The sequence below is a fragment of the Periophthalmus magnuspinnatus genome, chromosome 6 (assembly GCF_009829125.3).
Source record: "Periophthalmus magnuspinnatus isolate fPerMag1 chromosome 6, fPerMag1.2.pri, whole genome shotgun sequence".
Classification (NCBI taxonomy): domain Eukaryota; kingdom Metazoa; phylum Chordata; class Actinopteri; order Gobiiformes; family Gobiidae; genus Periophthalmus; species Periophthalmus magnuspinnatus.
In genome coordinates, this window is record NC_047131.1 from 7,957,859 (window position 1) to 7,976,813 (window position 18,955).

Sequence of the window (18,955 nt, forward strand, 5' to 3'; positions counted from 1 at the left end):
GACATTCATCCTGGGCTTTATATTTTCCAGAATTAAATACTTATTGTTCTGCCTTAGTATGTACTTGATATAGTGATCTATAGCAGCATAAGTGCAAACTGCAAATCTCTAGTATTTTATATCAGCAATGTGGCCTTCATCTCTATAATGTTTTGACATTATGTACAGTATTGTTCAAAATAATAGCAGTACAATGTGACTAACCAGAATAATCCTGGTTTTTAGTATATTTTTATTTCTACATGTCAAACAAGTTACCAGTAGGTGCAGTAGATTCTCAGAAAACAAACAAGACCCAACATTCATGATGCACGATCTTAAGGCTGTGCCACTGGGCAACTAGTTGAAAGGGGTGTGTTTAAAAAAATAGCAGTGTGGCATCCAATCAGTGAGGTCATCAATTTTATGAAAAAAACAGGTGTGAATCAGGTGGCCTCAATTTAAGGTTGAAGCCAACACTTGTTGAACATGCATTTGAGAAAAATGGGTCGTTCAAGACATTGCTCAGAAGAACGGCATACTTTCATTAAAAAGTTGATTGGAGAGGGGAAAACCTATAAAGAGGTGCAAAAAATTATAGGCTGTTCAGCTAAAATGATCTCCAATGCCTTAAAATGGAGAGCAAAACCAGAGAGACGTGGAAGAAAACAAAAGACAACCATCAAAATGGATCGAAGAATAATCAGAATGGCAAAGGCTCAGCCAGTGATCAGCTCCAGGATGATCAAAGACAGTCTGGAGTTACCTGTAAGTTCTGTGACAGTTTGAAGACATCTGTGTGAAGCTAATCTATTTTCAAGAAACCCTGCAAAGTTCCTCTGTTTAAAAAAAAAAGGCATGTGGAGAAGCGGTTACAATTTGCCAAAGAACACATCAACTGGCCTAAAGAGAAATGGAGGAACATTTTGTGGACTGATGAGAGTAAAATTGTTCTTTTTGGGTCCAATGGCTACAGACAGTATGTGAGACGACCCCCAAACTCTGAATTCAAGCCACAGTTCACAGTGAAGACAGTGAAGCACGGTGGTGCAAGCATTATGATATGGGCATGTTTCTCCTACTATGGTGTTGGGCCGATTTATCGCATACCAGGATCATGGATCAGTTTGCATATGTCAGAATAATTGAAGAGGTCATGTTGCCTTATGCTGAAGAGGACATGCCCTTGAAATGGGTGTTTCAACAAACACTGACCCCAAACACACAAGTAAACGAGCAAAGTCTTGGTTCCAAACCAACAAAATTAATGTTATGGAGTGGCCAGCCCAATCCCCGGACCCTTAATCCAATTAAGAATTTGTGGGGTGATGTGAAAAATGCTGTTTATGAAGCAAAACCATGAAATGTAAATGAATTGTGGAGTGGAGTAACAGCTGAAAGGTGCCACAAGTTGGTTGACTCCATGCCACATAGATGTGAAGCAGTTATAAAAAACTGTGGTCATATAACTAAATGTTAGTTTAGTGATTTACAGGATTGCTAAATCCTACAAACAAAAATTTTTCTACAGAATAATTTTGAGTTTGTACAATCAACGGCAGACACTGCTATTTTTTTGAGCTCACCCCTTTCAACTAGTTGCCCAGTGGCACAGCCTTAAGGGCATGCATGTCATCAATGTTGGGTCTTGTTTGTTTTCTGAGAATCTACTGCACCTACTGGTAACTTGTTTGCCATGTACAAATAAAAAATATTAAAAACCTGGATTATTCTAGTTATTCACATTGTACTGCTATTATTTTGAACAAGACTGTGTCTATGGAGGACTGTGCAGCGTCAGTTACCACGGTAACACATTGGACACATTAGCAAACTGCCTGATAAGTTTGTCTGAAAGCTCAAGCAAAAATACAAAATATATTAAAAGAACACATTTTCAGGAGCCTGTGATCAATATGAGCGTTCATGGTCCTGTTTAGAAGTTTGATTTTCAACAAAAAAGAGGTGAGAATGACCAACACTGTTGGCTAATGTGCTTGTATCTGTCCCTTTATATGAAAGAATCTTTTCAATAGTACAACCTGTTTTCATTCCAAACCAAAACAGGTTTTAAGGTCAGATTGTGTTAAAATAACTCATAATAAAGTAACAGCTTCAGGCAGAGCAGTGCCTCTATTTAGCTTCACGTCCCTGATATGATCCTGATTTAATATTAATCCTGGTTTAGTCTTGGGTTAGTCCTGGTTTAGTCCTGGTCCAGTCCTGGTTGAGGTCAGGTTCAATCCTACAAATCTCTATTGTATTGTATTATATATGTACATATTATACCTTTTCGTTGTGAAATGTGGACACTGACCAGATCTGATTGGTCCAGTGGGTGAAAGGTCCTTTGTGATTGGTCGATTCTGTGACAGGTGAAACAGGAAGGACTGGTTTGTGGTGGCAGCCTTCATTTGAGTGTAAGAAAGAGGAAACATGCTGCAGGTCAGAATTGGTGAGTGCAAAACTATTTTATTTTATTCAATTTATACAAAAGATAAAGAAATTGTGCTTGAAGTGCATATGACAGGTTAGACTACAGATTTTACTAAAACAAAGCTAACACAATTATATTTAAGATATTTTATTTCAGATAAGAGAAGAACGTTACCTAGTATTTTCTAGTTTTGTATTAAATCATTTTACTTCCTGGATGGAGATGGGCATCAGATGACACACATGGCGATAACTGTACTGTTACCTAGTAACCATAATACCACAGATACTATCCCACTAAACCAAGTCATAATTAGAAAAGCATGAAATCCTGTCATATGCACTTAAAGTAAGAGCATTGTTTATTCAGGTAATAAAATGTACAATACAGTTATCCTCAAAACTCTCCAGTAAAAGTAATACATTTGTCAGTTGTCATTGGATTTTTAAAAAAAGTTAAATTTTTTTAGATGGTAGTTTTGACCTATATCTTTAAATGTGCATGTGCTTCTAAAAGTGATAAAAATAAGATAAAGCTTTTGGTATCAGTGCTTGGGTAAGATAAAAAATGAGTAGAGAAGACACACTGTGTTACTTTTAGATAGAAACTTCTGGGTTAAATTTTGAATTAATGTAATCTGACCTGATCTGTTGCTGTTTTAAATGTGCAATATAAATGAGATTGAACTGAACTGACATGAACAAAACACAGGGACAATAAATTGTACCTTAAATTTTGCAAAAAAAATGTGTAAAATTTAACAAGTTGATCATGTGTGAAGGTAAACAGCAAGAAACGCACATGTTCAATCCATTAACATTAGTGTCAATATAAGGCTTGGCCACTGTAGATTAGGAACAGCTATCAAGAGTTGGACTAAACCAGGTCTAAATCTGGATAAACCAAGACTACAGTAGGTTTAAACCAGGACTAAACCAGGGCTAAATCTAGACTAAAACAGGACTAAAGTAGGTTTAGACCAGCTCTAAACCAGGGCAAACCAGGGCTAAACCAGGATTAAACCAAGTCTAAACCAGGTCTAAACTAGGTCTAAACGAGGACTAAACTAGGACTAAACCAGGACTAAAGTAAGTTTGAACCAGGTCTTAGCCCTCTGTCACACTTAGGCACATTTTTGTTCTTTTGGACATTTGTCCTCATCGTTGAGTATTTATATATTTTCCCATCACACACTGCCCAGCAACCTCACTGTTAGTGTCACTACTTCCTGTCCAGTTTTATCTCTGTGAGGTTTTTGCAGAGTCACAATAAAATGAATAAATACTTAAAGATCAGGCAGTGGACAGGGAACTGTTGAACACTACACAAATAAAATAATGCACATTTGGAGGCATAATAAATATTATAACAACACTACAAACTGAAATATTCTGCATTAAATAAATCTGAATTGTAATAGGTTGTCTATTTAATGTTTACTGATTGTAATAAAAGTGAGCTTTATGACACATTAGCTAATGTGCTGCTGTGCGCAGAGCCGAGTTTACTCACCAACAAATTGGAACAGTAATAGGTGCCATTATATAACAAACCTGAAAACCACCACACCCAAAAGGTCTTTGTTTAGAAGTCTTGTCAACCTATCTCTTATCTTGCATATATTCAGATACAGGTTTCTTACTGTTTTAATGCCATACTGTGAAACATTCCATGCAAAACAAATCACATCTCCATGGTAACAAGTAGATGGCAGACCCTCCATCAGTAAATTTACACAGTGCACCTTTGGCCTTTGATTTAGAATTCCAGAGTCTGACCTATTCACCTGTGCCGGGTTACACATTATATGCACATATACACATATATGTCAACAGGAGCATTTCAGGCAAAGCAATACCATCTCCACGGAGACAAGCAGGTGACAGATCCCACACCAGAAAAGTTACAGAGTACACCTTTAGGTCCTCAAAAAATAGAAATGGATGTAGTAGGATTTAGCTTGACAAATTCAAACTTTAAAACTCAGTTCTAGTCTTCATCAGTTTGTAATTATCACACGTGGTTTGGTCCTGGTTTAGTTCTGGGTCAAACTCCTATCCTGCTTATACTATATATCGGTTCTGGGGAAAGACACATTTTGCTGAAATACATGTGGAAAACTCAGGTCTATTTCCTTTATACCGAGCCTTGTAAATATTAAGGGTATTTGCCTGTGAATGTGCTTCGTCTTTTTGTGTTGTGTTTTAACCTGACAGTTTTTGCATCTGATTAACCCAGTTCCTTCCTGTTTGCAAAATCTCTACTCCAGGAACCAAACTTAGCAAGGACTATATCAGGGATAAATCAGGTCTAAAATTATGTTTAACCAGGACTAAAATAAAACTTAACCAAACCAGGATTAAATAGGACTAAACTAGAACTTAACCAGGACTAAACCACTAGAGCAGGTTTAAACTAGAACTTAACTAGAACTTAACTGGGGCTGAACCAGGACTAAACCAGCACCAAGTATTTTGTGTAGTACTTTTACTTGGACACTTGTGTTATCAATCACTAAGTTTTTGTTTGTTTTTGTTTGTTTGTTGTTTTTAGGTCCATCCAAACGCCCAGGCATCTTGAGTAAGTGTTCAGTTGAAGGTTGAATTTCTTGATCATTTTGCTCAAAGGCACAACAACACTTAACATGGATTACTGTATCTGCTCACTGCTCTATAGAAAATACAGGGTTGATGATATTTATATTAGTCAAATCATAATTATTGTGTAAATTAGGCAAGCTTTGACCTTTGTTTACAGTATGGTTGCCTTGGTAACAGTTAGAGACTTATCTTATGTCACATTTTAACTTTAATCTTAACGCCCACATTATGCCCAAATGATCTCTAATTCCACCCATGCAAATATAGATGATCTGAAAAGTATTTATGTATTTATTTGTTGATTTACTGATTTATTTTCAGAGTTCTGGAAGTTCATAGCAGCCGCCCTGTCTCTGGCTTCTTTCTCCATCTTTCTGCTCCAAAAATACAGTGACATTTTCAGTCGTAAGTTTTTAAACACACTGTAATATTTGTTCAGTAGTTTAGAAGTTCAAAGGTCATCACAGTGTCTTTAAGGAGGGGCCGAATGAAACAAGGAAGTCACGCTTTTATAGCAGTTTCTACACACAGAACCAGCACTAAAACAGGATTAAAGCAGGACTAAGTCAGGACTAAACTTGGACTAAGCCAGAACTAAATCAGAACTAAACCAGCATTAGAGCAGGACTAAACTAGGACTAGAGCAAGACTAAAGCAGGACTAAAGCAGGACTAAAGCAGGACTGAAGCAGGACTGCCCAGTACTAAAATATGAGCACAACATGACTGATTCCAGACTAAACCAGGACTAAACCAGATTTGAAACTGAACTGAACCAGGACTAATGAGGTTCAACCCAGAACTGAACCAGGACTGAACTAGGAATATGGCAAAATTGAAACTGTCTTAAGTGTATGTCAAAAGTATGTTGAAATATCTCAAATTTAAATGTGTCTTGTTGCAGTCACGACTGAAAAAAAAGCCATGTCAGAAAGGTTAAAGAAAATGAAATCAGGTAATTGTTTCAGTTATTTAATTTATCTTCATGTTTCATAATAATTAAAATAAATTACACTTGTATCAACAAGTTTGGGTTTTTATCTGTGCAGTGAATCCATGTCCAGTGATGATCTGCTCCAAGGAACAGTTCAGCTTCTACATTCAAAGTGGAGCGGCCAACGTCGTCCCTCCCAAAATCTGCTTCAGGAACGAACTGTAGGTCTGAACCAGGACTAAACCAGGACTGAACCAGGACTAAACCAGTATTAAACCAGGACTGAACCAGGACTAAACCAGGACTAAACCAGGACTAAACCAGGACTAAACCAGGAGGGAACCGGGACTGAACCAGGACTAAACCAGGACTGAACCAGGACTAAACCAGGACTAAACCAGGACTAAACCAGGAGGGAACCGGAACTAAACCAGGACTAAACCAGGAGGGAACCGGAACTAAACCAGGACTAAACCAGGACTAAACCAGGACTAAACCAGGACTAAACCAGGAGGGAACTGGGACTAAACCAGGACTAAACCAGGACTAAACAGGCCTAAACCAGGTCTAAACCAGGACTAAACCAGGACTAAACCAAGTCTAAACCAGGACTGAATGCAGAAGTGGCTGGCACTCATGCTTCACAGCAAGAAGGTTCCATGTTCAATCCCCAGGTCTTTCTGTGTGGAGTTTGAGTGTTGCATGTCCCTGTCTGGGTGCATTTCCTCCAGGCGCTCGTTTTCCCCATTAGCCCAAAACATGCACAAAAGGTCAAATCATCAAACTAAGCTAGTCCTGACCAAGACTAGCATCCCTGATCACTGTAGTACTCACTGCTCCTGAGGAGATGTTCCAGAGACAATGAAGAATGGGCCAAATGCAGAGGACACATTTCCATATGTGGACAATAAAGTGTGCCATAACTAAACCAGGACTGTTCCTTCTTTTTGCAGAGTTCTGGGAGTAGAAAAGAAAAATGCTGGAGTTGGAATTAATGCAGTTATTATAAATGGTCTGTGTCCACCAGATGAATACTATTATATGTACTACTATAATGATCATGATGAAGTATAAACTGTAATGACCATATGAACATGTTACATGTTTATGTTGTTTTAGGGAAAACTGGAGAGCTCATACAGACAGGACACTACAACATGTGGGATGGAGGTAAACCTGGAAAACAGAGCTCAAAGCAGAACTAAACCAGGACTAAACCAGAGCTAAACCAGGACTAAACCAGGACTAAACCAGAACTAAACCAGAACTAAACCAGGACTAAACCAGAACTAAACCAGGGCTAAACTAGGACTAAACCAAGACTAAACCTAGTCTAAACCAGGTCTAATGAAGGACTAAACCAGATCTAAACCAGGACTAAACCAGAACTAAACCAGGACTAAACCAAGACTAAACCTAGTCTAAACCAGGTCTAATGAAGGACTAAACCAGATCTAAACCAGGACTAAACCAGAACTAAACCAGGACTAAACCAGGGCTAAACCTAGTCTAAAGCAGGTCTAATGAAGGACTAAACCAGATCTAAACCAGGACTAAACCAGGGCTAATGAAGGACTAAAACTGGGATTAGAACTAAACCAAGATTTATTAATTAAATTAATTTTAAAAAGTCACCATGACAACCAGTTATAATATTACATACTTAAAATGTGTATCATTATATTTCCTTTTTTGTTGCAGATGTGAATCCTCTGATAGAACTACTCAAAACAACAGAAACAGGATCCATCGTCCTCATGGCTTCATATGACGAGGCCTCCTCAAAGTAAAGTCTATTTAAGGAACTAAACCAGGAATAAACCAGAAAAAAACAGGACTAAACCAGGACCAAAAGCAGAACTAGACCAGGACTAAACCAGGACTAAACCAGGACTAAACCAAAACTAGACCAGGACTAAACCAGGACTAAACCAGGGTTAAACCAAGGCTAAACCAGGGCTAAAACCAGGGCTAAATAAGGACTAAATCAGGACTAAACTGGAACTAAACCAGAGCAAAGATAAAACTAACCTGCAGAGGTGGGTAGAAAAAGGAACTATACTGAAGTAAGCGTGCCATTACTTTAAAATAACATTACTCAAGCAGAAGTAACATCTGATTTATAATTTTAAGTTAAATAATTATTCATTCACTTTAGTTAATAAATGCTGCACTAAATCTGGTGTTTTAATAATTAGATGGATAAAGCCAGGACTACATAAGGACTAGTCTAAAACTAAACCAGACTTAAACTGGACTAAACCACGACCGTAAAATCACCACCTCCAACTTTTTTAACTTCTTGACAAACATTTTTGAAATAATAAGACACATAAATTTAAACATCATTTGTCATTTTTAATATTTCCTTTAGATTAAATGATGAGGCTCGTGAACTGATTCTAAATTTGGGAAGCTCCTTCGTGAAGTCTCTTGGATTCAGGGATAACTGGATTTTCGTGGGCGGGAAAGGAGCCGAAGTGGACAAAACATTTGAAAAAGTAAGTCTCAACTCAACTCTGTTCAAGCAAAGATTATACTTTATGTTTTAAGCTGCGAGCTGTACCTGCTTATGTACTATGTTTTTGATGAGATAACAACATTGTATCATTGCTTAAAGCTCACAAGAGTCAATTTTACGTAATATAAGACCTTTAAGACACTGGCGACCCAGGTTTGGTTGTGATTGTTGACTTTTTAAACCAGTAAGAGCACAGGCCACGTGCAGCACCTTTAAATATTGTTGTTTTTCTTTCAGCACATGAAGCATGACCCTCAGAATAACAAATATGAGTTCTGGCCTGAACTCATCGACCTCACCGGCTGCATCCCCAAATACCCGAACTGAAAGAACGGGGACTAAACCAGGACTATAAAAGGACCGGTCTGAGGAAAACCGGTTATGATCCTGGACTATGAAGGTTCTGAGAGACCCTTTTAGAGAGATGTCGAGTCTGTTACGTAAGAGGTTTGGCGGTGCATAGTTCACTTTTCTGAAATGGTTCTGACCCAAGGTAAAAATCAGGACTAAACCAGGAAGCGGTCTAACCAAGAGGTACATCAGTGAAGTCTTAAAGAGGTCTACCCCAGGCTGTATATTTAGACTAAAACAGGTCTTACCCGGACTAATTATTGACCACAAACTAAACCAGTTTGGATAAGTTTAGGTCTAAATAAAGCTAGCCCAAGACTAAAACTAAATTAACCAGGAGTAAACCAGGACCAAGACTAAACCAGGCCAAAACCAGATCAAACTGGCTCAGAGTAGTATTTCATGTCATTACAATCTTTTAAACACCAAGTATCTTGTAAGAAATATATTTGGCCTTCCAAGTTCCACTAGATCTAAACCATGTCTAAAGAAGGTCTAAACTCGGGCTAAACTAACACCAAATTAAACATTATAACTGAAGAGGAGCATGTGTACCATAGTTTCAGAACCACAATATATTTATTCCGAGTTATTATGCTGTGGATGAGGCGGTTGTACTGTTTATGTGTTACTCCTTACTTTTGGGGCTTTGCAGGAAAACTTGTATAAACATGTAAATATTTTAACATGTGACTTTTGTATGTGAAGGATTTTTAAATTAAATATTGTAAAATAAATAAGTACATTCATTCTGTCACAGTGGCTGACCCTGAAGGAGCAGCAGTTTGGTTTATTCAGTGTTTTTATAGTCACACGTTGTCTTATTTGGTTAATATTTAAACTCCTCCTTTGGTGAAAAACATGACACAAAGTAATAAGTTTACTGGGAGTGCTCTGATGACTTTATATTGTGAATTTATATATGACAGGCTACACTTTTTATTCAAATGTACTTATAGTCTTACCGTTCTTATTTTACTTCCTGGCTGGACATGGACAGTAGATATGACATACATAGAGATAATTCCAGCTTTATTAACTAGCAACCATAATGAGAACTAACGCCAAAACAAATAAAAACACAGCACATTTATTTTGTTTAATGAAGGTTTAAACTGTCAGAAAACTGCATTCCTTGTCTCTGTAATGTGGATGGAAGTCTCTGTCTTGATGACTTAAGTAGAAGTATTCTGTTTTATAACTCAGCGCTACTTTCTTTCTCACTTTTCCCCCACAAACTCCCACTTTACTGATGTAAAACTGTAATAAACATTGCTCCACATTTACTATCCCACTAAAACAAAGCACAAGTATAAAAACATCAAAAAAAATGTCATATGCACTTTAAGTTTCACTGTGTAAAGTTTATGGTGGTGGGAGATATAATTGCTTTGTCTAGAATGTTCCACAGTATGGCATGACTATTTGCTTTGCCTATTATATTCTGCAGTATGGCTTATTACTTATTTATCTCCATGGAGACAAACAGGTGACAACCAAGTCAAATTACAAATCAGATCTGTGAAGTGGTGACCCCGCTCTCAGAAAGAATGTATGTTTGATTTTTGATTTTTTTTTTGAACGACAGATTAACCTGTAATGAAATAAATATGTGTAATGGCAGGAACATCTCAGGGACAGTAACAGCACAGAGACAAGCAGCACTTTCCACTAAAAATTTACTCAGTGAACCTTTAATGAAAAATGAAGAACAACATATTGATTATCTGGACCAGCGGATGGGAGTGTAGCTCTGTTGTGCTCTTTTCAGTATAACATTTTTGATTGAAGAAGTTTATGGAGTGAGACTAAACCAGGTCTAAACCAGGTCTAAGCCAGATCTAAACCGAGTCTATACAATCTCTGCAACACAACCTTCTTCAGACTGTGCCAGTGCAAAGTGAGTTACAGCAGGACAAAACTATCTAAACCAGATCTAAACCAGGTCTAAAGTCGGACCAAACTGGGTCTAAACCAGGTCCAAAGTGTACCTATCCAGCCAGAACCACATGCTTTGATAAGATTTTACAAAGACGAGTTGGTCTGGAACTGTTTCCTGTCTCTCCAGTTCCAGAGGGCGTGATTGACAGACTGATTAACCAGTCAGAGAGACGCATGGTCCATTCATGTCAAAACAAACATGGCGGCTTACATGTAAAAAAGAGGGAAAAAACAACGCAGAGGACTGAGAAACAACTGATTTCTGCAGAATCAACAGTAAAAGCACCAAACTCTTTTTTATCTCAGGTAAAAGAAATTATACATTTTTTTGTGAATGATACAAGATTTTTTTTTACAGAGGACATGTCTTATGCATTTGAGAGACACATGATGCAAATTAGCCACTGTGATTGGACCGTCCCACTTTAGGACGCTCTGTGGTCTGATACCAGACCCTAGATTTGAACCGGATGTAGGAGGGATAGGCTGGTCAGGCAAGTCCAAACCAGGAGTAAAACAGGTCTAAACCAGGTGTAAAAATGGACTAAACAAGACCTAAACATGGACTAAAGCAGGCCTGTAGTCATCTAAACTTTCTGCCCCTACAACAGAGCAGACTAAAGAAGGTCTTTCTGAAGCTGGCGTTGCAGAGGGCGTAGCAGCATGGGTTGATGGCAGAGTTGAAGTAGCCGAGCCAACACCCGAGCCGCCACAGCTGCCTCGGGATGCACACGTGACAAAAGGCTGCCACCAGCGCCATCACATTATAGGGGGTCCAGGTGACGATGAAGGCCAGGAGGATGGCGAGGATGGTCCGAGTAACGCGCTGCTCTCGAGCCAAAACACGTTTGTGTCTGCGCTGTGTGGACCTGAGGCTGGGGCATGAGCGGGTGAAGAGTGCAGACGCCACCCTGTGGAGGTCCAGGGTACTGCTGGAGTCTGGGTCAACACGATTCAGGTCAGAGACATGGGAGGGAGAGGAGTCCACTGTCAACAGAACATACAGTATTTGATTATTTATGTTTAAATGGTATGATGAGGTGAGGTACACTTAAATGTTTGCATGAGCTCCCTGAGTCTGGGTGGGTTTATTTTATCAAAACATTAGCAATGGTGAACCACTTAGAAAATAGGAAAAGATTTTATAAGAATCTGTTACGATTTTAAAGTGTTAAAGTTGGGACTGGAACCTAGGGTTGCTCCACAGGATTTAAAGACACAGAGAGTATGTGCATCACCCATCTTGGACTGTTGGAGCTGTTGTTTTCAAATAGGTTTCTTTACTCACACAATCAAGTTTTAGAGCATAGGACAGATTTTGATGATTCTCAAAATCTTTTTTCATTTGGAGGATAATGCATGTTATTATAGTTTTACACCAATCAAGTATGTCGAAGAAAATTTGAAAAATATGTTGGAAATGATAGGAAATAGAGAGTTATACTAAACGTTTGACACAATTTACAGAAGAAACACATGATTTCATCAAAAATAAAGATGTTTCCTTGTATTTTTATTTGTCCATTAGTGTGCACACTAGATGAGTTTTGGCCCAGTGTGCAAGATGGTTGCTGGGTAACAGTTATGGAAATCCCTAGTGTGATGTCATGTAATTTCTAACCAGGAAGTAAAATTTTAAACCTGTTTTCAATCTTTAAACCAATGTCAGCTACAAAGAAGACAAAAAGTGTTGTTCAGAAGTAAAAGTGAAATGATTAAATGGCTGCTTTTAAATACGGCAACAGTTTAAACTTTACTAAGAGTCACCTTGGTGCCGTCTGTTGATTATTTGCATGCACTGAAGTGTCCTATAGAGGGAACTTTTTGCATTGAAGTGAATGGTAAAATTTTCCCATCTATTTGAGCAAACTTTGTCTTGTCCCAGTACAGATATATTGTCTAAGCAGCTCTTGAGGTCAAAATAAGTCTAAGCTGTGTGCTGTTTGCATCTAATTATTAAGCGTTTTATTGTCCGATGATCAGAAAGTGCATGTTAGCATGCTACTTGTTGTTACCTTTACCGTGATCGCAAAACTTCACCCTGAAAGTTATAAAAAGCACTTATAAAGTCATCATAGGGAATAATTAGGATGTTTGGAAAGCATAAGGTTTGTGAAAATAACTTTGGGCCACTGCAGACCTTTTAAAATGAACCATACCTGAACTCCTGTAGCACTTCCTGTTGAGTCCATGTTTGGGCGTACTTGCTTCTGATTGGTTGATGGTCTGTGACACCTCTGACTTGATCTCCGGCTCACTGCTCCAGCTCCTGTTCCTTTTTGGGACGGTTAAATCTTTAAATGACTGAGTAGAAAACCTCCTCCCACCACCACTGTATGCCCCACCTCGCCCTGAGCCCACCCCGACCAAACGACTTCGACTGTGGGCCGACACTCTCCAGTACAGTCCCACCATGGTCAGCGCTGGGAGGTAAAACGAAGGCACCGTGGTTCCTAGTGTCACCGTGGGACTCGCTAGCAAGTGAATGTAGCAATCATTTTCGGGCACAACTCTTTGCCCTTGGTCCCATTGCCAGCACAAAATTGGCGGAGTCCACAGCAGAAATGACAAAACCCACGCAGACCCGATCATCAGCGCCGCCATCCTCCCGGTCCGCCATGTTGGATAGCTTAGCGGTCGCGTAACACAGAAGTATCTATCCAAGCTGATGATTAACAAGTTCATGACCGATGCGCTGCTAACCGCGTAGTCCAAAACTAACCACATGTCGCACACCGTTCCCCCTAGTGGCCATCGTCCCAACAGCAGGTGCAAAGCAGATAGATTCATACAAAAAAGTCCAATGACAAGATCCGCAATGGCCAAGCTGAGGAGGAAGTAGTTGTTGATGGTTCGGAGGCGTCGGTTGACTTTGATTGACAGCAGGACCAATGTGTTGCCGACGACGGTGATGATGCTGAGGGAAGCGGTTGCCGTAGAGATGAGGACCAGGGAGGTCAGGCTGTAGGAGATGGAGGAGGAAGAGGAGGCGGAGGAGGAAGCGCCTGAGGAGCGGGAGGAGCGGCAGGAGGTGAAGGAGGAGTTTCGGTCCAGAGACTGATGCAGGTCTCTGAAACACAGACAGAAGGTCTTTGATCACTTGTCTGAGAAGAACTACACTCTGGACAATATAATTACACTGAAAATTAAAACAGTTCCTTTTTACAGTTAATCTTGGCCAAATACAAATCAAATCTGCAACATTATTATTAATTTATCTTTTATTTATACAGGAAGTCCCAATGAGAGCTCTCAGACTCTTCTTTTCATGAGAGCCCTGTTCAAATATGGAAAAACAAACATAACAAAGAAATACCTAAGTCTCTTTAAAACATTAAGAACAGGAGCAGGTGTGATTATAAATGTTTATCATTAGATTATTAAAGTGCATTAGTCTATCCAGTTTAGCTTGTCCTTAAAATGTATTACATTTTTGGGAAGCAAAACAACCAAAAGCTTTTTTTCCCCCTCATTTCAGTTCTAGTGTGGCCAGTTTTTAGACGTAGACAATTATGAGATCTTGTATTAAATGTTCCTGTATCAAAGTTCAACAAGCAAGTGAGATATTCAGGCAGTCTATCAAGTATTCCCTTATAAATACAATTTATACTTTTTCATAGAGTGAACAGAGATGGGTTTAAACTCATCATCTGTTATGAAACAAAGGGCTGAGTAAAAAATGTGCTATATAAAAGTGATATTGTATATAAAACACATTTAGTGACATAGGCCAAGCAATAACATCTCCATGGAAACAAACATAAAAGTTACATAGTGAAGCGTTAAATACAAATTATAAAGTCATCTCTTACCGTTGCCCCTCCATGTGTCTCCTCTCTGTGTCCCTCTGCCCCGCTCTCACTCTGGGCTCATCTTATACCGGGGAAACCTCATTTGTCGTTATTACCCGAGTCTCCTCTTCCCGCTCGACCAATCAGCTGCAGCGGCTGAAGGCACAGGATCGGACCTGTCCACTGGGACCCTGTGTAGACAGAGGGTTGAGGGGGACACTTACATTACATTACACTTTATTAGATCTGTGTGGGACTGACTCACTGAGAGACGAGCAGAGACCAGAGCAGAGGTGAGATACTGCTCCTGAACATTGAACACTGAATACTAAAACACATTTTGAAGTGGGATATAGTGCTACATAAAATATCATGATAAAGAATAGTCTTGAAAGTACTTTATATCTCTGATATAAGAACCTACACACAAAGTACTTACTTTACTTTGTGTATAGGTTCCCCAGTAGTAATAATAATAATAATAATAATAATAATAATAATAATAAAAAAAGGAAATGTACGTAAGATTTGATTTAAAATTTTTAAACTTGATCTGTGTCCCTAGATATGGGGTAAACATGCTCAAATCAAATATAGCTTTTACTGGAAACACTAATCCATCCATTTTCTTACACTTATCCAGGGCCAGGCTGCAGGGGCAGCAGTCTAAGCAGGGACTCCTAGACTTCCCTCACCTTAGATACTTCCTCCAGCTCCTCCGGTGGGACCCCAAGGTGTTCCCAGGCCAGTCAAGAGACATAGTCCCTCCAGCATGACATGCCCAGAACACATCTCCAGGGAGGAGTCCAGGCTGATAACGCAGATACTGATTCATTTTTAATTACAAAAACATTGGACATCATGACCAAGTAATTTATTATGTTACAAGTTTACAGTTTTGGTTCAAGACGATAATCCAATCAGAGTGCAGAAAGAGCCTTACACGACTCTCTCATTTTGGTTGCCAGTTTCAATGCTCAAATCCAGTTGATTTAAACCTAAAACGCCTCTCTCTGATCTAAATGGTCTCTACCTAAACCTCAGCACCTGCAGCCAATCAGTGCTAATGCAGCCTCTGCAGCTCAGTGAGTGAATTCTAGAGGTTTTTTCACATGAGGCCTGTCCTTATACTGAGAATGACACACTTGTATGTGTCTCTATCTGCAGGTTAAGGCTATAAAACAGTGAAAGTGCAGTTAGTTTCTTCAACAGGCTTTCTTTAAATAGAAAAAATAGCACACATCTCATAAAAGGATGGAGAAAGATTTACCTCAATCGAATCAAAAACACAAATTGAAATGGTCCTGATTAAATCCTTTAAACATAAGACTTAAACCAGATCATAACAGGACTAGTCCAAGTCTAAATTAGGACTTAACCAGGTCTAAACTAGGATCATGACATTACAGTAGCTCTAAACAAAGACTGTCCACAGACCCTGGTGTTTATCAGTTTAAAGAGACGATAAACACAAGATTAAAACAGAGTTAAACCAGAAGTTTCACAGCAGCATCTCAGGACTCTGCAGGAGGAGAGGAAACAAGAGGTTTATTACAGACTGAATAAAGTGTAGTTGGGGCTTTATGGTCTTATCTTCAGTTCAAATAATGCATTCTTGCTGTGACTGGGCTCGCCTCTCCACAGATCTGACCTGTAACTTGGCCTGGAGGTGATCTCTATTTTTATTTTATTATAGTCCCTGCTTAGACTGCTGCCCCCACGACCCGGCCCCGGATAAGCGGAAGAAAATGGATGGATGGATTATGTTTTAGTTTTACGTTTCACTGTAGTCTAGTAGAATTTTTTTGATTGGGAACAACAGTAAAACATTTTCCCATTCTGATCTGCTTGTCTCTATAGAGATACACAAGTTTAATGACACACTGTGGAACATTCCAGGCAGACAATCATGTGGCAAACTGTCCACTAGAAAAGTTTTAGTTGTGTGATTGATGAACTGATTACAATTTGTGACTTCTTCCCATCTTTTGTCTCCATGGATACATTATTTCGACAATATGGCATTAAACTTGCAGGAAAACATGTGATCCCCCAGGCCAAGTTACAAGTCATATCTGTGGAGAGGCGACCCCACTCACAGTCTGAAAGAGTGGTTTTATCATTTTAGATTTTAGGCAATAATATACCTGCAGTTTGAGAAATGCAAGATACATTAGCAAAGCAATAACATCATCATGGAGACAAGCAGGTGTCAAACCTATGAGCAGAAAAGTTACAAAATGCACCTTTAATATACAAAACAAACCACATGACACTTTTAAATCAGGTTCATCCAGATAATTTATTAACTACTCTTCTAATGACAACCTGAGCCGTTTTTACATTGCCAGTTGCTAATAAAAGCAATAATAGAATAAACTGGTAAAAGACGTGGGTTTTAAGCTTGATAACTTTTGAAATTTCCGTAACATTTCTTAATCTGACCACGACCCCGTCAAAAATGTTTAATTACATAAAAAAATCAATAGGGTCTGTACAAGCCGGCGCCACTTTGGGACGTGATAAAGCAAAAATATTCGTAATTTGTACCGTTTTTGTTGTTTCGGTTTTTTTTATTTACAGGGGAATAGACGAGAAATGAGGTCTTTCTCTGGTGTCTAAATTGTTTGGATTTTTGTAGTTGTAAAATGTTCGTTGATCAAGTAAAGCCAGGAGCATTCAGTTCAACGGCCGCCCACAAAAGTCATTCCAAAAACTCAGGCTGGTTTTGGAAATGCCAAACTACGACTTTGTATGAGGCTACTACAGACGATAAGAAAGGTCAAATTTGGGAAGATAAAGTTGGGCTGTTGTAAAGATTTAATTTAACGAGGCTCGGTGTGTAATCAGCGTTGGTTCTCTGCATGATTGGTGAAAGATAAAATACGATGGAGCTCAACACCAACTAAATTCTCATTTTCACATGCATTTTTTTTTTTCTATTGTAAAATCAGCACTTTGTGACAAAATTAGAACACTGTGTTTTACTTCGCTTTGTGTTTTACTTTTGCAGTTTGAAAATTGGGTAATAAAACTTTAACCATTAAATCTCAGCTGAGCCTTATACAGAAATGTTTTATTTATTTATTCTGTATTTAACCCGGAGAGATTTGAAATCTCATTTTCAGCCCTGGCCCCAGAGTCTAGTGCTAATCTTCATGTTTTTTGTGCAGAAAACCAGAGCATTTGTAAGAAACCTCCAGAGACACTGGGAGAAGATGCAAACTCCACATAGAAAAGGCCTGTGCACTCGAGAGTCAAACCCAGGTTAGACAAGAGCACTAACCACTGGGCCACAGTTTTTACACACTTCATAAACACCACCTCCATTTCAGATGAGGCATTTAACAGCCGGATCTCTGCTGTCAGTGATAGGAATGAACATTTAGAAAATAAACAGACGAAAACCAGTGGTGGTTTATGGGCATCAAAACTCCACAGACGTCCGGAGTTTTGTCTGTGATGCAACAAAACTCACTATATGCAAATTGAGCATTTTTAAGTGCTCAGAGAAGACAACTTTGGATTAATGGATTAATGAAACAAAATAAAATAAAACAAAACAGTATCACATGGTTAAAAGGTAAAAATATGTGCTCTGTTTGATTAGTTTGAAAAGTCTATGGTAAAATTTTATGAGAATTTTACTTTAAGAACCAAAACTGTTGAGCTGTACCCTGCCTTTACGGAATTCGTAGCTGGCCATTTTGTCCAAAACCAACCTGTAGTTTTTTTTTTTCATAGTTTCTTTCCTCTGAAGCCGCTGCAGATTAGGCGGGTTAAGCCCTGATTCGTTAACCCTGCGAACACACAAAATCCACCAAGTAAACGGCATCAAAAATAGGTCCATGATAACAATTCACTCACGCAAAAAAAAAACAAAACTATTGTCCAAGACTTTAAAAAATTGAACAAAATATTTTAAAAAGCAGCCAACAAACTGTACAGTCCCATCACATGAAAGAAAGTTTGAGCACAAATTCAAGTTTCTTTCTGTAAAAGTTTAGAGAGGAAGAGGGCCATAACAGCTGAGAAATAAAACAAAAATTCAATCATACGGTAACACAGACATTTTAGGGGGAAACTGTTAAAATCTGAAAAAAAACCCAAAAAACATTTGATTTAAATTTTCGGTTTTCAGTAACATTAAATTTATCGATAGAAGCCACTCAGGACCAAGACCAAGCTGCCATTTTGAGGACTTTGTGATTAGATTGAATTGAAAAATTCATCTTCACGTGTGAATAATGAAAATTTTTGGTTTGTTCAGATCAGATAAGGAAGCTGTAAAATATATGCAAAAGCTGCCATTTTGAGGACCTGGTAATGACATTTCAACCAGAAACTGAGTGAATTATAAAATATTTGGCATCTAATTTAAATTGGGAGGGCATCTGGCATA

General features: G+C 38.7%; 2 protein-coding genes across 2 annotated transcripts; one reads left to right on the top strand and one right to left on the bottom strand.

Annotated features, from left to right (window-relative positions):
• The first annotated feature begins 2,408 nt into the window (after positions 1-2,408).
• Positions 2,409-10,122, top strand: LOC117372675 (protein FAM3C-like). The gene is made up of 10 exons (XM_033968506.2): positions 2,409-2,434; positions 4,970-4,996; positions 5,338-5,421; positions 5,920-5,970; positions 6,065-6,170; positions 6,903-6,961; positions 7,069-7,119; positions 7,651-7,735; positions 8,324-8,450; positions 8,708-10,122. Exons 1-10 carry the CDS (start codon positions 2,416-2,418, stop codon positions 8,795-8,797), a joined length of 699 nt encoding a protein of 232 aa, XP_033824397.1. The 5' UTR covers positions 2,409-2,415; the 3' UTR covers positions 8,798-10,122.
• A 1,201-nt stretch (positions 10,123-11,323) lies between these two features.
• On the bottom strand, positions 11,324-14,668 carry LOC117372493 (muscarinic acetylcholine receptor M4-like). Its single transcript, XM_055222551.1, has 3 exons — positions 14,575-14,668; positions 12,922-13,832; positions 11,324-11,749 (listed from the first exon to the last, which is right to left on the bottom strand). Exons 1-3 carry the CDS (start codon positions 14,586-14,588, stop codon positions 11,346-11,348), a joined length of 1,329 nt encoding a protein of 442 aa, XP_055078526.1. The 5' UTR covers positions 14,589-14,668; the 3' UTR covers positions 11,324-11,345.
• Positions 14,669-18,955: the final 4,287 nt, after the last annotated feature.